Source organism: Benincasa hispida, chromosome 10 (genome assembly GCF_027475165.1).
Source record: "Benincasa hispida cultivar pf3 chromosome 10, pf3_genome.v1.1, whole genome shotgun sequence".
In the NCBI taxonomy this organism is placed as follows: domain Eukaryota; kingdom Viridiplantae; phylum Streptophyta; class Magnoliopsida; order Cucurbitales; family Cucurbitaceae; genus Benincasa; species Benincasa hispida.
This window is the reverse complement of record NC_143487.1, coordinates 57,935,415-57,956,201: the sequence shown is the minus strand read 5'-3', so window position 1 is coordinate 57,956,201 and position 20,787 is coordinate 57,935,415. Positions and strand designations below refer to the sequence as shown.

At 33.2% G+C, this 20,787-nt stretch overlaps 1 protein-coding gene and 1 long non-coding RNA gene across 2 annotated transcripts; both read left to right on the top strand.

Annotated features, from left to right (window-relative positions):
- Positions 1-8,786: 8,786 nt before the first annotated feature.
- On the top strand, positions 8,787-14,064 carry LOC150033495 (NASP-related protein sim3-like). Its single transcript, XM_090305848.1, has 6 exons — positions 8,787-9,213; positions 9,781-10,007; positions 12,196-12,411; positions 12,536-12,626; positions 13,144-13,423; positions 13,500-14,064. The coding sequence occupies exons 1-6, from the start codon at positions 8,915-8,917 to the stop codon at positions 13,836-13,838; spliced, it is 1,452 nt and encodes a 483-aa protein (XP_090161974.1). The 5' UTR covers positions 8,787-8,914; the 3' UTR covers positions 13,839-14,064.
- A 2,183-nt stretch (positions 14,065-16,247) lies between these two features.
- On the top strand, positions 16,248-18,012 carry LOC150033494 (uncharacterized). The gene is made up of 2 exons (XR_016523720.1): positions 16,248-16,598; positions 17,736-18,012. It is a non-coding gene; the product is annotated as an uncharacterized LOC150033494 (long non-coding RNA).
- The last annotated feature ends 2,775 nt before the right edge of the window (positions 18,013-20,787 follow it).

Genomic DNA, 20,787 nt, shown 5'->3' with positions numbered 1-20,787 from the left:
TCGCCGACTCAAACCTACCACTTTGAGGATTCGTCTGATTGGGGAGCTGGGAACTTAGCTACACAAGACGGAATTCACTCCTTCTCCAAAGCATGGTAAACAGAAAAATTGTTCCCTTAAAGGTTGATTTCGGGGCTTGAACAATGTGGCGTGACACCTTCTCTTGGCCCGAGAAGGGTTTACTCGTAGTGAGACTATGATGTATTGTTCATTAGAGGAATCGATGGTACTTAAGGAGTTAGATGTAACTATAGAGGAAAAATGGTAAATTGGCCTAGTTGTACTTACGAGTGATTTGTGAAGGGTCATCGTACTATTGATTGGTTATATCCAATGGACACAGAAATATATCTGTAGTGCGAAGAGTGCAACTATCGACCTTTAGCTTAGTAGTCAACGGATGGTAGATATCGTGATTAAAGAGTTTAGTCAATTATTCACGTACCATTGGAGCTTCAAGCTACAGGTCCATAAGGTCCTCTTGGTAGCTCAATGGATTTATATTGAGAATCAGTTTTTGGGTTAGTTTGAAGTGTTCAAATTAACAAGAGGGAATGTGATTATATATGATATAATTAAATTGATTCAATTATATGTAATATAATTGATTTGATGTATTAGATACATTAATTGGAGGAATTAGTATAAATATGATTTATATTAAATGCCATAAAAGAGAAAAAGAACTATGGTTTATATATTGCATAAGATGTGATATTAAAATTATAGGTTATAAATATAATATGATAAATTAGTTATTACATTTATTTATAATAAATTAGTTATATGATTAATGATTTTCGATTTTTTCTCCTAATAACCGACTTAGTGGGAAGTTTTAATTAGTTTTTTTATAACTGATGGATAAAATGAAAATCGTTTTTATTTTTTCATAATTCAACTCGCAAGAAGCAAAAGTTACACAATAGCTTTGAGAGAGTAAACGATCAAAGAACCAGTATCATATACGATAGCTACATGCTACTAAACGATCGAGTCCCAAGTCTATATGATAGACTTATTCATTCTCCTACTTACTTGATTGTCTACCCGATCGTTCAAGTTCCTCCTTCCTTCTATCAAATCCATACAGAGCCCACACCTCCTAGATTCTCACACTGAGAATACCAAGGTAGCCTCGGGGTAGTATCGAGTTCAACTCGATTGTGATCGAGTATTCACCAGTTCGTGTTGTTTGCTGGATTTGCTCGCGTTGCATTCGTGCTATTGAACGCTTGGTTGATTGATTGAGGGATTACTAGAATAAAGGTCCTTCAAGGGTATGTTTACTTGGTCCCTTTGTTTTTACCTTTGAAGCATGCTGTAATTTACTTGATGCATAACTGTCCTCTGTTAGAATGTAAATGTTTATGTTCTTTCATAATGGGATTTGGAACGATCTACTTCCGCTCATTGGTACTCTATGTTTATAGTTTTTTCGCATGTGTGTACTATTAGGATTGGTGTCCTAATTCTCTCGGAGTCTCGTTGTTTGTAATCATACATATTGTTTTATGAATAAAATAATTGTTATTTCATTCTGGCATTTACTCATATCCAATAAACAAAACTCTATGGTTATCTTATGTAAACTTAAGCATATATATGTGATATACAAGTGGATCATGCCTTAAGTGATAACCTAAATAGGTCTGTAGTATAAGGATTAAGGTGGGATACTTGATCCTGATGACACTACAGATATGACCTGCTTTGTAGAGGTTTGCAAGTGTTATAACCTATTACAAAATGGTAGATTCTGACCATTCATGTGGAGACGTGCGAGCGAGAGTGTCCTATACAAAGAGTTTGTATAAGACCAGACCATGAGATGACTAGACTCTGTATATAACGCCGTTGATACTAGAGACTTACATCTCACCTAAAAGACCATAGGTGACACGACCTCAATCCTTAGTGTTTTGGGAACTCCTGCCTGTGAGGGCGGTCCTTTGATTAGTATGGGTGATAGTGGTCAGATTGCCAACTTAACATGCCTACCTTTTTGGGGACTTGTCTGATTTGGGAGCTGGGAACTCGATACACAAGATGGAATTCACTCCTTCCTCGAAGCAGGGGTAAGTAGAGAGATTGCTCCCTTAAGGGCTGATTACAAGGCTTGAACATAGTGGCCACAATTTCTCTTTGGAAGAGAGGACTCAGTCATAGTAGGACTATGACTTATGTTCATTAGAGGATCAGTGGTACGTAAGGAGTTAGATGTAACTACAGTGGCATAACGGTTATTTGCCGAGTTGTACTTATGAGCGATCTGTGAAGGGTTATCACACTGTTGATTGGTTAAGATGGACATATAATATATCTGTGGTAAGGGAAGTTTAGCTGTCGGTCTTTAGTGGAGTGCCTGCCAGTTAACGGATGGTGGATCCCGTGACTAAAGAGTTTAGTCAGTTATTCACGTACCGTTGAAGTTTCGAGCTACAGGTCCATAAGGTCCCCTTGGTAGCTCAATGGATTTAAGTTGAGGATCAGTTCTTGGTGTTGATTTGAAATGTTCAAATTGACAAGAGGTAATTTGATTATATATGATATAATCGGTATGATGTATGAGATACATCTAGTAGAAGATTAATGTAAATGAGATTTACATTAAGTGCCATGGAATAGAAAAAAGCTATGGTTTATATGTTTCATGAGATGAAATATTAAAACTATAGGTTATAAGTATATTATGGTAAGTTAGTTATCATTTATATTTATAATAATATTAATTATTGGATAATTATCTCTTTTTCTCTAATAACCAATTGAGTGGAAGGTTATTGGTAGTTTCATGATAACCGTGAGATAAAAGGAAAAATGTTTTCCTAATTTTAGTAAGATTTGCAAAGAAGTAAATTTGAGAATTCCACTCTCGGAAAATTCTCACGAGAGTTGTCAAGTAAATTGGATTTACTAAGCGACAGCTTGGAGTTAGCTAAACGATCGTGGAGTGTTCTTAGGCGATAGACACTGAACTAAGCGATGAGTTAAACGATTGCATAGCTTTTGCTAGACGATCGCTTAGTTTTTCCTAAACGATTGGGCATCGACCTATACGATAGGTTCTTTCATTTCCCACTTGCTCAATCGTTTACACGATTGTGGTTCCTCCTATTTTCTACCTCAAACTAAGTCCACAAGAGCCCACCCTCTGGATTCTCACACCGAGAATACCAAGGTAACCTTCTTGGTGGTGTTATACTCAACTCGACATTGTTGAGGTTCTGTGGAGACTGTTCGTGGTGTTCATGACATTGGCGATCACTTAGTTTGAGTGCGTGGTGATCGTGCAGTGTAGCGGTCGTGTTGGATGAGCGTTCGTGTGTTGCTGTGTTGCTGTGTTCGAGCGTTCGTGATCAAGTAGCATTGTGATGAGTCGACAAAAGTATGTTACTCTTGTCCTTGATCATATGTATAGCATGCTGTAATTTATGTATTTTGCATAACCGTATGTTTCCATTTGTGATTGTAATTGTAAAGTTCATATACGATTGTAATTTGGAATGATCCTTCCGTTGCTCATGGAAATCCTCGTATCTGATTTCCTTCATGTACACCTACCCTTATTAGAAAAACTAACAGGAACCCTATATCTTAGCATGCATCAGTTTTCGTATAATTCCCATGTTATATCCTACAATCGTTTATTTTAGAGATAAAAATTTCGTATATATATAACCTCAATCAACATTACATACAGTCAATTAGTTCATAAAATGAAATTTTACAGTCTATTCAGTCTGGAATACACTATCCAAATAGTACAAAATAAATAGTTCAAACAATTCAATTTGTCCAACTTAAATCGTCCAATTAGCCCAACTTAAACAGTCCAATCAATCAAACTCAAACAGTAATCAATCTAACATAAACAATTAAGCCATTAACGTAGGGTAGGGGCGACTGGTTCGAAGGCGAACTGGTAGAAAGACACTTACCTTAAGTTACAAGTCCAAAAGTAATCCAAGAAATCAATCACCAACAACAACTTTAATTAATGTTCCTAACACAGAAACACAACCTTCAATTTTGTCCCAAAAACTTCAATTTTATAACTTTAGGCCCTATTCCAAAACGTCCACAATCTATTCCACAATCCCCACAAAACTTACCCAAATTCATACTTAAAGTGTTGGACAACTTGCTAAAATGCTCAAAATCCTCGACCTAGAAGCCAAAATCTCTAGGTTAATGTTAGATTAAAACCAAAAGTTAATGCATTGGAGATAACCCAACGATTCATCCCATAAACATAAAAATCTCACTTAAAAACCAAGATCCGACAACTAGAAGATGATAAAGTCGTGGCTAAGTGGCAATTGGCGGTGGCACGATGACAACTTACCAGCGGCGTAACTCAAATGGAAATAGAAAAGAGAGGTAGTTGGCGAGGCGTGCTGGGCTAAGAGATTCAGATCTGAGCAAGAAAATGTGTGGCGAAGCTGAAGAACTCTGACAGCGAGTGACAACAACGCTCGGCGAGGCTTACAACAGGCATAAGACTTGAAGAAGCTCGGCCGACGATGTGCAGCTGGCGAGCTCTTAGGTGACGACACGTGGCTAGGTCACACGACCTCAGACGAACGAAGATGGCGAGAGGAGGTATGAGGGTTTTCTTTCGGGGGGGGGGGGGCACGCATGTCGAGGAAGAGAGGGAGTAGAGGTGTTCATGGGTTGGGTTTAGAGATATTTTAGGCCCAAGTTCCCAACCCTATGCGTCGATTTGTGTATTTTTCTAACCCAAACTAACCCTTGTTAAATTATGAACCCGAACTAAACCAACCCATAAAAAATGGGTTGGGTTGGTTCGGTTCCATCGGTTCCCTTAAAAAAAAAAAAGCTTGGAATCACCAATAAAAAAACACATAAGATTCCACAATCCACAAAAAAAATATCCAAAATCTATTATAACAAAAAAAGTCTCCAAAATTCACAAGAAAGACCATAATGTCTACAAAATCCATAAGTAAGACTATAATGTAATGTCTACAAAAGTCTTCAAAATCCAATAGATTTCAACGACCCATTCATATTCCTAACAAAACTTGCTCCTTGAAGAACCCTAAACAAGATTTAAACAATAAATTATATAAGAATGCTATCATAATTTCAATATATTAATATAGATTATAGAGTAAATATATAAAAGATAACACTACCTGATAAAACTTGATCACAAGTTTCCAGTTCCTCAGTTTGTGGAGTAAGATCTAATAACGTTGGCTTCGCACGTAGCCAATTTTGTGTACATATTAGAGCATCCACCTTTTTAGGACTTAAAGAACTTCTAAAAAAGTCATGTATTCTACCTTCTGTACTAAATGTTGATTCAGAAGCAACTGTTGACACTAGTATGGGTAAAACATCTCGAACAACTTGTGATAAAACTTTGTATTTAGGAGCATTTAATTTCCACCAATTCAAAATATCAAAATTTTCTATCAGATCTTCATTAGGTTCTGACAAATATCTCTCCACATCATTTCTTGTTTCATTCAAATTTTTCTCTTTTCTTCTTCATTTTTTTTCCAACTGTAAATCCATTTCCATGTCATCACAATCCTCACTTATTTCAACTATGTGACATGGTTGTTCAAAAGCATGACTACTTGAATCACTTGTCTTATAAAACTCATACAATTGCATCAAACTAATTTTCACCTCATCAGTCATTGTTCTAGCAACTCCATACCCATAGATACTTATGAAACAAAAGGACACATAATCCAACTTATATCGTGGATCAAGCACAATAGCTAGAAACAACACTTTGTTCATCTTGTCAAGAGATTCCCAATACTTATCAAATTTCATTCTCATATTGGAAGCCATAGTATATATCACATTATTTACATTTTGGCTCCAACCTATTAAACGTCGTTGAATCCCACAAAGTTCATGAAAAAATGTATTAGAAGTGACATAAATTGAGCCACTAACCTTGAATGTAAGATCATAAAACATCTTAAAAATTTTGACAAATGTTCGAACATGGTTCCAATCGGCTAAGGTCGGTGGTCCCTTTCTTTTCTTTCCATTCTCATCTTTAGTAAAGTGATGTAGAAAATCTTCATCCTCTTCTTCTAAGCATTGAAAAGCCTTTTCAAATTTTAAAGCATGATCGAGCATCAAATATGTTGAATGCCATCTTGTAGATACATCCAGACAAACAAGGGCTTTACATTCAATCTTTTCATGTCCAACACAATCTAAATTTTTTTTCAATCGCTTAGGAGAAGATCTAACATATCTTACAACATTTCGTACACTAGTTATCGAATGATGCCATTCTTTCAATCCATCATTGACAATCAAGTTCATAATATGAGCACAACATCTCATATGCAATAATTCACCATCCAAAATAAGAGACTTCCAAATCTTTAGTTTTCTATTTTCTCTTCATATATGAGATTGCTGAATCATTTGAAGTTGCATTATCAATAGTAATTGAAAAAACTTTATCAATACCCCAATCCAATAAACAACATTCAATTACTTTACCTATTGTATCTCCCTTATTAGTAGGCACTTGACAAAAATCCAATATTCTTTTCTGTAAATTCCATTCAGAATCAACAAAATGTGCTGTAAGAACCATATAATTGATGTTCTGTAAGGAAATCCAAGTATCTATTGTTAGGCTTACTCTTTAAGGAACCATATACAACTGATAAATATCCCTAACAATTGTGATTCTTGAAGGAATGTCAAACTTAGGACATGCAATATTACAAAATTCTTTAAACCCCTCTGTCTCTACAAATCTAAATGGTACCTTAGATAATACTAGCATCTTAGCACATGCATTTCTAACTCTTTGTTGACTAAAGGTAGTAGACAAAAAATTCGTATTGATAGCACATTTTGCATCAATTTCATTCGGTTGAAATTTTAGTATGGTTTGCTCTTTAGGTTGCTCTCTAAATGGATAATTTTTGCATTGTTTTCGTAAATGCTTCCATAAGGTATTAGTTCCACATGAAGAAGTGTCACAAGCGTAATCTTTATCACAATAATTACATTTGCATCTTATACCTTCGGCGTTAGATCTTTCCATCTTTGTAAAGTGATCCCACACTGAAGATGATGACCTAGTTGGTTTTCTCTTGCCAATGACTTCTGATGGTTTAGAACATGCATCGGGGATAGAAATATTTATAGGTGATGATTCATTGTCGATGTCGATCAACTCACTATTTTCCATCTACAATATTAACAAATAAAGAAAAAAAATGTGAGCATAGGTGAACCATGAGGAATAAAAAAATAATTAAATATATATTTATAGGTGATGATTCATTGTCGATGTCGATCAATTCACTATTTTCCATCTACAATATTAACAAATAAAGAAAAAAAATGTGAGCATAGGTGAACCATGAGGAATAAAAAAAATAATTAAATATATATATAAAAAAAATAGTTTAATTGCTAACGTGAAGATGACACTCACGGAGACAAAGAGTCAGAACTCGGACGAGTGACGAAAAGGAGTGACTCAGAAGATGACACTGACGGAAAGGAGTGACGGACGGAGAGGTTGGCGAGTGGTGTGATGAGTGACGAAAAGTGGAAAAGGGAATGACGGAGAGGAGTGACGGACGAAGAGGAAGAGTTGGAACTTGGACGGAGTCGACGACTTGACGGAATGGACGAGTGATGAATGTTGAATGGCCGATGGCATGCGTGACGAAAAAAAGGGATGAAGATGAATGATGCCGCTGACCTACTGTGTACCATCTGGTCTGTCTTTGTCTGGTGACTGGTGAGGCGTCTATTGACTAGGGGAAAGTTGAAACGTGGAGAAGAAGGAAATCAAAATGACCTCCAATCTCCATGGGCCACATGTCGACAAGGGAATGGTTTCAACCTTCAGCCTACCGAGAAATGGGAAGTTGGTTTGGGCCTTCTGTTCTTGGGCTGAGCTGAACTGAAGGCCGAAGGGAATGGGCTGAGCCGAACTGGGCGCTGGGCTAGGTCTACATACAAATTAAATTACAATAAATTCTTTATACTTCCTGGGTCGGTTCGGTTCGAACCGAACGTTTTTCCTACGAACCCGAGAACTGAACCGACCTATTTGGGTTCATTAAAAAAAAATTCAAACCAAAGCATTTTTTTGAACCAACCCAAACCAATTGGGTTGGGTTGGGTTGCTCGATTTTTTTGGGTCTTCGGTTTTTTTGAACACCCCTAAGAGGGAGTTTTGATTTTTCTTTTCTTTTTTCCCCTCCTTATATAAATATATAATATTTAAAACCTCTTTCCTTTTTCCTTTTAAATTTCAAATTCCACATTCTTTTATTAAATCCAAAATCTCTCTTTAAATCCCATCCAAATAAAACCAAAACCAAATAAAATCTCTTCCCAAATAAATTCAATTTTAATAACTCACATATTTTCCAAAATATTTTAAATCTTTCATCCAGAAATCAAATTGAATTATCTTAATAAAATAATCCAATCTCCAATGCCAAACCAAATTAAATTCCAATTAATTCCAAATAATTAAATTGAATTTAAATTTCGATTTATTCAAATAGTCTACAGTAAATTAATGCTTAATTACAAAATGAATTAGGGTGTTACAAATAGTCTGCCGAATATATATTTGTTGAACTCATTGAATCTGAAAACATAAAACAAAATCGGGATTCACTACAAAACCTATTCTAAATTTTCAATTTTTTGTATTTGACCAAAAAAAAAGCATAATAATTGTAAAAGAAAAAAAAGCCTAATAATTAATTCTTTTATTTATTAATTATTATTTTTATTACAGCTTTAGGTGTAAAAACGGAGTTATTATTTTAGCTGTCGCGTTTCCGCCCAAAAAGGATTTTGAAGCTCGAAGTGTGGAAGCCTCTGCTTAAACCTCCATTTTCTCTAAGCCCGGAAAATTATAGCCATGGCCGACGAAGATCTCCCATCGGAGGTCTCAGTGACGGTAGAGAAACCCAAACTTGACGAAACCCTGAACGTCAGTGAGGTTACCACTGAGTCCATTGTTCAGGGAGGCCTCGAGTCGTCTTGCAATTCTCCGGATGAAAAGAAGGCCGTTGCTGAACCCACTGCTCAGACCTCTGATGGAAGCGGTGAGAAATCGTTAGAGCTGGCGGAAGAGTTGCTAGAGAAGGGATCCAAGGCCATGAAGGATAATGATTTCAATGAGGCTGTCGATTGCTTCAGCCGTGCCCTTGAGATTAGGTTAGGGTTTTGCTATTTTTCACTATCTCTGCAATTTCTTTTTTGTTATGAATTGAATTTTTGAATGAAGATGAAAGTCCAGCTTCTGGTAACCTTGGAGTCTTGGAGCTGATTTGCTAAAATTACTTCACCCTGTTAGATCATTTTTTTTTCCCACTTACCATTTAGTCAATTTCAAGATTTTCATATTGGGTTTTTTTCGCTTATCTTTAGCAGTGGGGTGGGGTGGGGGGTATATTGTTGCTCCAGATTCATTTTTTTACTTCGAATTATTGAAGATCAAGCGCTCATCAGGATCATCGAACAGTCTTGGTTGTGTGATGTTGTTCCTTCTTGTTAGGGTTCTAAATTCATTTATTTTTCTATGCATATAGGAAATTGTTGCTCATTCTGTTTCTTGTCTAGATAATTGGATACCTGTTGCTAACATGCCTCTTTTACGATGTGAAAAGAAGAATCTTAAATCACTAGCATTTGGATACTTTTAGTTATAGTGCATGTCGTAACCATCTTAATTCCATTGAATTTTTTTCCCCTTGTAATAATCTTGAAAATATTTCACTTCAGAGCTGCACATTATGGTGAACTGGCTTCAGAATGTGTCAAGTTGTACTACAAATATGGATGTGCTTTATTGTACAAAGCCCAGGAGGAGGCAGATCCACTAGGAGCTGTCCCAAAGAAAGAAGGTGAATCTGACAAAGATGAATCTGTGAAGAATGCTGTTAATGGCGAATCATCAAAAGCTTCTGTTTCCAGCAATGCCGAAATAGTGGATGGAGTTACAGATGATGGTTGGTATCTTCCTCATGATGTCTGAGTAATCAAGTTTCTAACTTACATTTCCCTTTTCTTTAACTTGGATATTTTCTATTTTACATTATTTAAAATCTAAATGAAATGTGGCATGCTCCAGCGTAATGAATTCCCCTCTAATGTTTGACTTACTTGAAGAGGATTCCACCTCAATCTGGTTTTATCTCTCTTCTCCCTTCCTGAAAGAGAGTGAGGATGTTATATTCTTAAGCATTATGCTTCTGGTTTTATTTTATCTTGGTATCATTGATGTATTTCATGGTATTCTAAGTGATGAATTTAGTGTTGCATAAGCATACTGAGCATGAATAAAACGCTGCTGGTTTTATGGTGTCTAAGTTTCATTGAAGCACTTCAACTGAAAGTGAAAATATTCATTACTTTTTCATAATGTGTATTTCAAATCTTTTCAATGCATTGTGTGTATTTCCATCCCGAGATGTTATGAGCTCTATAGCTTTTTCTTATGGACATTAGGATGTGATGGTTTGCTTTGTTTCTCGTGAACAGTAGGAATTTGCTATTTTGCTGAGTTATAATGCATATACTTGTTAATCATTGATGGCTATCTTCATTCCCTGTTTAAAACACACACCTATGTGTTTGGTAGGCTTCCAGCTTACATTGTGTAGGGGGGTGGGTATCTTGCTTTCTGTGGAGATCATTTGACTTGTATCTTGATGACTGACAAACCTTGGTGTGGTGACTTAATACAGTGGACACTCAAATACCTTTCCTTATGTTTTGTCTATAAGTGCCTCCATGGAAGCTTTGTCTTCCAATTTAGTTTCTTGTTTCCTCCTTTCACTTTGATGTCAGATGATGACATCTCTATCATTTCTTTTTCTTTCCTCTTTACAAAGTATTTACAGCAACAATTTATAAATTTCTTTTGGCTCACAATATTCAATATTTGGAAATAATTACTTTTCTACGTGATATCATGCACCTCACCTCATCTAGGCTTGCATCTTTTTTTCATCTTGAGCGTGACTCCATGCATCTTTTTCATTTTAACAATGCACTTAGTTCTCTAGGACATGCTGATCACTATTATACATTATTTTTTAGTCTGATGAGATCATGTGAAGCTCAAAATAAACCCATAAGCTTTATTGTTTTAGTAACAAATGGGAATATTAACTACAGGTCATTTGAGATTTCTACAATTTATGTTCAACAAATTATTGATGTCTTATTGCTTTACTTTTGGATGTATCCTCACTGTCACACTCATCAACTTTTGCATTTTCATCTATTAAACCGTTTGTTTTTATTTAAAATCTTGATTTCCAAATTTTCTTCATCTAGTTGACTTATAATTTCATTTACCACTTGTCATCTTAAAAGAAAAAGAATTAGCTACAGTGATACTGCAATGTGCCACCATTCAGTTTTATTACAATTTTTTTTTGCTATCATCCAATATTGTCGGTTCAGAGCTTTGGGGCCCTATCCTAACAAATAAATACAAGACATCTGGCCTGTGATATTTTTTTTTTGCTAACTTAGGCCATTGAATATTAACTTCTTCATGTGGTTAATTACTGTTTGAGAAAAGTTTTTGTATTGAATCCCCCTGTCTTTGCAACAACAGATTTTGATTATAATCAAATTTTTGTATCTATGTAATTAAGCACTTTGTGTAGAACAATTCTTGGGGCTTGTAGTTCACTGCATTGATGCGTAGACAACATTTGAATGAATTTTCTGTTTCTTGTTTTTATAACTACAATTATGTACATTTGATGATACCTACTGATGCATCAAAAAGAAATTGCATATTTTCTTCCTTTATGAGAATTTTGTTTGATGTATGTAATGCATGACATGTACTTCTATCATAGATTTTTTTATATGCATTAACTGTGAATTAGTTGAAGTTCAAACAGTTTCTGTGATGACGGGGTTGGTTTTGAAATGTGAAGAGGCATGTCTAACACTTCAAATTGAATGGAGTATCATGTGTTCACATTGTGTCAAGGACCTGAAAGATGGCATTGGATATTAACATTGTTCTACTAGATTTTGATTGCGTTATTTTGTTCCTGGTTTTCATTTTAAATACTATCTTATAAAAAAAGGGCCCTTTTTGTTTTTTCTTTTAAAAGATTATCTCAGGAGGAGTTTTTGACCTTCCATTTTCCATGTTTTTTTTTGAGACAGTTTCCGAAACCGTTTCCGGTAAGAAGGATCAAGATGAAGAGGAAGCTGATGATAGCGATGCTGAGGACTTGGCAGATGCAGATGAAGATGAATCTGATCTTGACTTAGCTTGGAAAATGCTAGACGTTGCCAGAGCTATAGTTGAAAAAGAATCAGGTGACACGATGGAGAAAGTGGACATACTGTCAGCCTTGGCCGAAGTTGCACTTGAAAGAGGTACACTTTGCATTGTATTTGCTCTGGCGTGATATACATTCGAGTGGTTTATGTTTCTTTTTCTCCCACCAGCAAGGGCTTATCCATCAATTTTAAAGTGGTTTTTTTTCCCTCCTCCATCTAGAGGACATTGGAACTTCCCTCAGCGACTACCAGAAAGCATTATCAATCTTGGAAAGACTTGTTGAACCTGACAATCGACAGCTTGCTGAACTGTATCCTTCTTTCAGATTCTAAAGCTTATATTCCTATATAAAAAAAAGATTCTAAAGCTTATATAAGTATGTAAATAGAATCAAATATTCATAAAACTCAAATTTCAAATATTCTTCCTGAGATTTCAAGAAAAGAAAAAAAAAGGAATAAGAAGGATTATGGAAAAAAAAAAACCCTGTTTTTAGTACTCAACATCAAATTTTGTTTTTAATAATAGTTTATGAATTCTGGTTGGTTGTTAATCTATGCTTTTACCTATTGTACTATTTTGAGTGAGTTTTTGTAACTACTCTTCAACTCGTATCTTTGCCAACCTAGAAGTGTTTTTGTACATCTCCTTGGTGGAGACGTCATCTCCCCTTTCGTCGTTCTCTTCTTTTGATAATGAAAGCTGGTTTCCATGTTTCTCATAAAAAAAAAAAAATTGGAAGTTCATTATTTTTCCTTTCTTCTTGAATTGGTATAATTGCTTACTTTTACATGAGGTCTTTTGCTACCTTAAACTGAAAATTCCAGAAATTTCCGTGTATGCTTGTGTTTGGAGTTTGGTTCTCAGCCGCAGGAAGCCATTTCATACTGCCAGAAGGCAATATCAATTTGCAAGTCACGTGTGGTGCGCCTCACTGATGAAGTAAAGAGTACCATTGTACCAACGACAGCTTCTTCTACTTCGGGGTCAGAACCAGAGGTTCCACTATCCTCCAATGGCTCTCAGACTGACAATGACAATGCTGCAACAGAGAAACAATCTGAGATTGAAACTCTATCTGGGCTTTTGGTTGAGCTAGAAAAGAAGGCGAGTTTAGAACTTACTACAAGTAAACTGCAACAGAGAAATGCAAAAATCTAATACATGTTTTGTCTTTGTACAGCTTGAAGATCTCCAACAGCTAGCCTCAAACCCAAAGTCAATTCTCTCAGAGATCCTCGGGATAGGATCGGCAAAGGCAAATGTCGAAAAGATCACACCTCCAGTTCCAGCGGTGTTCAACTCCTCACAGATGGGTTCAGCTAACAGCAATGGAGGATTTGACTCTCCAACAGTCTCAACTGCACACACAAACGGCGCGGCTGGAGTGACGCACCTTGGTGTTGTCGGAAGGGGAGTCAAACGAGTATCAACAAAATCAGAGTCTGCTGACTCAAACCCAACAAAGAAACTGGCAACAGATTCGTCATCACAAGATAAAGGTGATGGCAGTTCCGCTTGAAGGTTCTTGAACTCATTTTGAAATTAGATATCCGAGAAGTGCATAGCAGTAAAACTAGATTAGAAAGAGGAAAAAGAAAATCTTCCTGCCTGTGGCTGTTATGACCTTCATGTATGTTTGTATTATGTTCTACTAGCACTTTACACTCGAATGATGTTTTTCCAGACTCCTTAAATCTTCAGATTTAGTAATCATCCAGCATTAATACATCTGGGTTTTACGGTTAGGGTCTGGTTTTTGGGTCAATTCATGATTATACTGGATGATTTACTTTTTGGACAAAATTTTAAGTTGTATTAACTTATGCAGATAGGTAACATCCATATTATAAAAGATTTAAAACATTTATTTTGCTGTTAGAACTGTGATGAGATATTTGAGTTGTAATTTGACTTGATGTAAAGTTTGTTTCAAAACAACTCTGGTAGGTCTTTGTTGTTAAATTTATAGGTGAAATTTATCCGCTTGGGTTACAAATATTACTTCTTGTATGAGTATAGACTTGTTAACATAAACAACACATGGTGGATTTAAGGAAACTTTAAGGGTTCTTTTGAAAATAAGTAAACAAAGTCCAAGGTAATGCAGTTAAGTATGTTTGAATTGCCTTTTAAAAAATATTTTATAAAAATGCAATTTTGATCCAAACTGCTTAAAATATAAGTCAAAAACTATTTTTGAGTGATTGTCAAATTCTCCAATTTTAGAAAATGACTTATTTTTTAAATTAAACACTTTAAAATGTTTTCCAAACACACTTTAAATCAACAATCTATAAACTTCATCGGAACTTTAGAAATTAAGGGTGTGTTTGGAATACATTTTTAGTATTTTAAAAAATAAGTCATTTTGGATCAAATTGGAGTGTTTGATAACTACTCAAAATAAATTTTTAAGTGTATTTGAATAAATTTTTATAAAAATATTTAAATAAAAAATGAGTTTTTTTTTTAAAAAACATTTTTTTTCTGAGTCAATACAAGCCCTAAAAAGATAAGCCGCCTCTAGTTTCCATACACAATTATCAATTGAAATATAGATATCTTTGGACAAAGGGGAGTCACCAACGTAGAACCGCTCCTATAAAACCAATTCCAAATTCCCATTATTATTTAATTGCAGCATTTCAACGTTCATATTTCCCACTTAATTCAAATCATTTTTCTAAAAGATTTATGGTCTCATCTAACAAAATTTAGAAAATTTCAGTATCCTTTCATATCTATTTTCCAACCTTTTTTTCTTCCCGGAGAAGTCCATGGATATTTCTCTAATCTCTCTATTTTTGTATTTAAATTGGAACGAATTTTAATTGATCAGGTTTAAATTTTATATGACAATTGTTTGTTCTAATCTTTCATCAAACAATTCATACAGAACAAAGCAAATTGCAATTTAAATACTATTTTTTTAGTTCAAAATTAAAATTTACCCAACACTATCCTCTAATAGTTTAGTACTGCGATTATTTTGAATTCGGATGACTTCCTTCATATTAAGGTGTGTGATTTTTTTGTACTACGATAGAATTTGGGATCGACTTTCTAATTCTAGAGAGCTTATTGAACTTTGCTGGCAAGTTCATTTGATAGTGGAAGAGGTTAGTCGAACATCCTGTGGTGCCTTGGGCTAGCCTCCTTTGATTTGGAGGTAATATTCTTAGATATTCATTTATTTCATGGTTTGTTGTTCAAAATCGTTTACAAATGGGAGATCCAAGATTCCAAGTGATTATGTTTTGTTTGGTGGAGTTGAGTTCAGGGAACATTTATTTTTTGAATGTTTGTTTAGCGAGGCTATTTGGAGGTCATGTCTTTGTGGAGAAGGTATTCCCATAAGATTTCGCATTAGGACACTGAGCTCAATTGGATCTATTACTTTAGTGCATGTAATCAACTAAGGCATAAGATCTGAAGAGTGTCGCTTAGTGTGTAATTTATCATGTTTGGCACAAACGTAATATGCATGTCTATAATGCTACTTTACGTCCTCCCTAGATTATTAGTCTCGATATTTGGTCTGAGGTGTTTATCTATTATTCCAAATGGCTTGGTTTTTTTTTTGTGAGACCTCAAGTGACCTTTTCTCTTGAATAGTGCCTTTTTTTTCTTTGTTTGGTGTGGGATTTTGTCCTTGTTTTGTTTTGTTTTGTTTTTTTTTTTTGTGGTGTTTGTTTGTAGCTTGATCTCGAGATATGAGGTATGATCTCCTTTTTATCAATTCCGTATCTTTGGAGAAAAGGATACCACAATTTCAAACTAAATCTAAATATCATTATTCTATTCCATAGGTGCAATTTTGTAATTGGAATAAAATAAGTCCGTTAATTATTAGAGAAGTAAAGCAACTTAAAAGAAACAAAGTTGGATCAACAATTAGTCTAAAACCATAGCCTTACACATAGTGTTTGACAATTTTAGAACAAATGAAAATATAGATATTTAGCCATTGGAAATTTGGCGATATCCCCAAAGCTTTCTGCCTTGTTAAATTGCTTGAGAAATATGATGAGTTGACAAAAATAGCAACATTAACCTGAAGAAAAAACAGAGATGTGTTTCCTTGTGGTGTGCAAGGAGTGCAACAAATATACATGGAAGGGCTGTGGCCGCCACCTTCCCGAGCTCTATAAGGGCTTAGAGAAGGGAAAGCACTGCACTTGCCGCCCCTGGCCGGGCGTCGTCGTGCCACCGGAAGATGTCCCTGACACGAAGATGCCACCGACTCGGTCGACGAACTCAGAATCATCTGTCCCTACAGGTACTACATCCGCCCTATGAACTCAACTTGTTAGATAACTAATGGTCTAAAAATGTTTGTTTTAAGATTTTTTTCTTCTTCTTGTTGTTTTTTAATTGGATAGAAGGAATTGAAGATCAGGGATGAATAAAGTTTGAGACTTTGAGAACTGCAAACGGATTTATATTGACAAAATTTCTGTAGCTTTTCATTTTAAATGGAGACCTATATTTTGAAAGAGATTTTTTTTTTTTCTTTTCAAAAACTTGTTTTGTTTTTATCTTTATCTAGAAATATGAAAACGATGATTAAAAATTAAACCAAAAACTAAAAACAATTATTTATAAAATAGAGTTTTCTTCCTTTCCTATTGATATCAAATCACAAACTTTTTTAGTCGATAACACAGTTGAGTTATGTACATATTTATTTTAGTCAATAAATTCTCATTTGAACTTAAAAAATTGTTACAATCGCATTCCAAATATTAAAGTCAATTTTAGGACGTAAGAAAACTCTATATTATGAATAAAAGTACAAATTTGAGTGGCCAGGAATGGGAATGAAAAATACACAATAAAAGTTTATAATAATGAAGCTTGAGGTTAAAGTCAAATATGGTAATATGGAAATTAAATGGTCTACATCAACATTAATGGTTTAGGATGAGCTGTGGGCTGAAAGTTTGGATGAGGATGGAGATCAATAAAAAGTAATAGCTTAACAATTTTGAAAGAAAGGGTAAGGTCAATCTGGTTTGGATTTGGGATTGGAGATGTATGACATGTTATAGAAGTGATTCTAAAATGACCGGAATCATTTTTATTATTTTTAAAATCATTCAAAAATTATTTCTAATATTTGAAATTAATTTTAATGATATGAAAATTACGTTTAGAAGTGTAAAATTAAGGATTGAATTGATTTTAAGTTATTAAGTGTGTTTCAAAGTATTTTAAACACGAAAAAAGTGATTTTAACCATTTTAAAATTACTCTCATACACGTCGATAAATTACATCATAGAAACAAAATAATATTCAATCGAGACTTATATAAAAATGAAATTGTTATCGAATGAGCCTTTTTAAAACCAATAGTAGATCGTCCAAATTTACCAATTTTCATAATTATAATTGACTTATTATATGTTTTGTAGGCATTGAGAGTTGGAGTTGGTTTGTGCAGGTAAGACAGTTGCTAAGAAAGCTTAGGGCAGTTTGGGATTAGCCAAAATACAGTTATAAAATTGCTTCACTAGTGAGGTTTGTGAAGAAATAAGAACATAGATGTTTATCTAAGATATTTCATACAAATAATGATGGTTCTTTTTATGTAAAGGATGCCATCGCGTCCTGTTTTTAATTAATTAATGATACTTTTGAGTCATCTTCTTATTTGAAGTTTCTACCATATAAATGAATGAATTTCGTAAAGAACGTCATCACATCCTGTTCTTATTATGATCATTGGAGGTAGTTTTTATAGATGAATATATCATCAACCAAAATCAAAACAAACTTTCTCTGATTAGGCCTCGAAATGGTATTCATTACCGATTGAAATGCGAGTGGCCCATTATGAAGTTCAACAAGCATGACGAGGAACTCATAATGTCATTCGTGTGTACGAAAAACCGTTTTATGTACATCTAAAAGGGCCACCTGAATTTGATGATATCTTGACTTGAGGTCAATTTTTGAAAAAATTGTTGCTCCAAAAGCTTCATCCAACACTTAAATTTTTGAAAAAATCTTGAATTTTTTTTTTTTTTTTTTTTGCCTTTTTTACTATTAATTAAGACAAATTTTTTTATATATGCGACCAACCCTTAACTTTATTTATTATTGAAGGTAACATTCCATGTAATTTAAAGTTTAAAAAGAAAATTGATAAAAGGAATTGAGATAAAATGTGAAAGTAAAATTGAAAATGTCTGATTAAATAGTAATTAAAAAAACAAGATTTTAAAAGGATGAAGTCAGGTCACGTTTTGATTTAAATTAAAGAAATAAAATATTTACATGTTGTAAATTGATGAGTTTGACATTAAGAGCCTTCGAAATCAATGATTAAAAGATTGATGTTGAAATCAAAATTTTAATGTTTGAAAATATATCGTTATCAATATTAACATAGGAATTGAAAACTATAGTAAATAATAGATCAAATTAAAAGTTAGGGCGGTAAATTATATAGTTTAGAGGTGTGATTGATCAAATAAAAAAGTTTAGGAGTGTAATTGTAAAAAACCTTCCAAAATTTATGGTGGTGTGTTCAATTTTTTCAATTTTACTTTTTTAATCTAATTACATTTACTCATAGACTAGGCAAAATTTTAAAGGTCAAAAGTTCTATAGTTGTTATTTTTGTTCTGTTCTTCTAAATTTATCTATTATCCCATTATTTTTTCCCAAAAATTTGTATCTTCTAGACTAAGGAAATTAAAGCATATGTAAATTAAGAAAATAATAAATTTTTTTGATAGAGTAAAACATATGTAAATGAAGAAAAAATATATATATATATTTTTGATATAGTAAATGATCAAATATTTACACACAAATAATATAGAATTTCGAAATGACCACTTTTGTAGTTGCAAAAAAGTGTTTTTTTAACTAAAAAAAGTCTTACAATTGTACTACTACTTATACAGAAACCAAAACTTATTTAATATTTTTACGGTTAAATTATAAAAAATGCATATGAACTTTATATTTTGGGTAAAAAAATGTCTCTCAAATTTAAAAGTTTAAAAAATACTCCTAAAATTTTAAAATGAGTTCAAAAATACCTTTATCGTTAGTTTTGGATGAAAATCGTTAAAAGTTTTGTTTAAAAAATATCTCTGAACTTTTAAACGTTTCAAAAATACCCTTTAATTTAATAAAAGTTAAAAAATACTTCTACTGTTAGTATTTGAACAGAAACGTTAATTCCTTATGAGAAAAATAATTTTAAAAATAAAAAAAAAGTTTTAAAAAAATGCTCCTACCATTAATATAGTGATCAATTTGTTTAAAGTTTTCTTAAACTCGAAAAGAACCAATTTTAAAACAAATTATATAGATATCCTTGTTTTCATATAGATATTCTTATATTTATCTTAATTTTCTAATCCTTAGTTTACACCAATTTTCTTAAACAACCAAAATAAAAACAAAAAATTTAAGTTAAAACATAAAATCCCACAAAATCCTACAAAATTTCACAAAATTCCAAAGCCAAAATCTTCTCTTAACATATACAAAAATGATAAATAGTCAAATAAAAAAATATTGACAATTAACACATACAACTACTATCGTATAATTTTGTTAAAATATGCAAGCCTTAAAATCATTTGGTGCTTTACTTACTATCTTTCTTTTTATTATAGTTTATATACCTTAATCAAAGTGTGTATTTTTATTTATTTATTTATTTTAGATAAACAAGTGTCAAATAGTTAACAAAAATGAGAGTAAGAGTATAGTGAAGAGGGAAGGAGAGAAAAAGATGGAAAATAGAGAGATAAGACGGTATTAACGATTTCTATTCATATAAAGAAAGAATATTTTTTTAATTTTTTTTTAAGTTTAAGGGTATTTTTGAAACTTTGAAAGTTCAAGAGTATTTTTGAAATAAAATTTTAACGATTTCCATCCAAAACTAACGACAAATGTATTTTAAACTCATTTTGAAAGTTTAAAAGTATTTTTGAGACTTTTGAAACTCTACGAACATTTTTCACGGTGTAAAGTACATTTTTTTTTTCATAATTTAGCCTATTTTTACAATAACACGGTTTATTAAATAAGAAAATAAATTTATCAAATGTATAACAGGTAAAGATTTATAATAAATAAAATTAAGACCTTGTCTTATAATAAAAAGAAAGAAACAAACAAACAACCCATTAATAAACTACTTTTTAAAGGAGCAAATAATGAGATTCACGTATTCTTTTAGTCTATATGGCTAATGGTTATAGCAGGTTTAGCTACAACCATTATTTCAATTTTAGCCTTTACTATTATTATTAATATTATTTTTTAAACTATAAATTTGGGTTAATGCTAAATGTTGTTTTAGTTGCCATGTATTTTTTTTTTTCAAATCGTAAAAACTACTCAGAAAATATGATAGTAATTATAATTACACTTTCAAAGTTCAATCGTAAAAATTGGACCCTTAAATTTCTATTAGTATTAAAATTGGACTTTCAA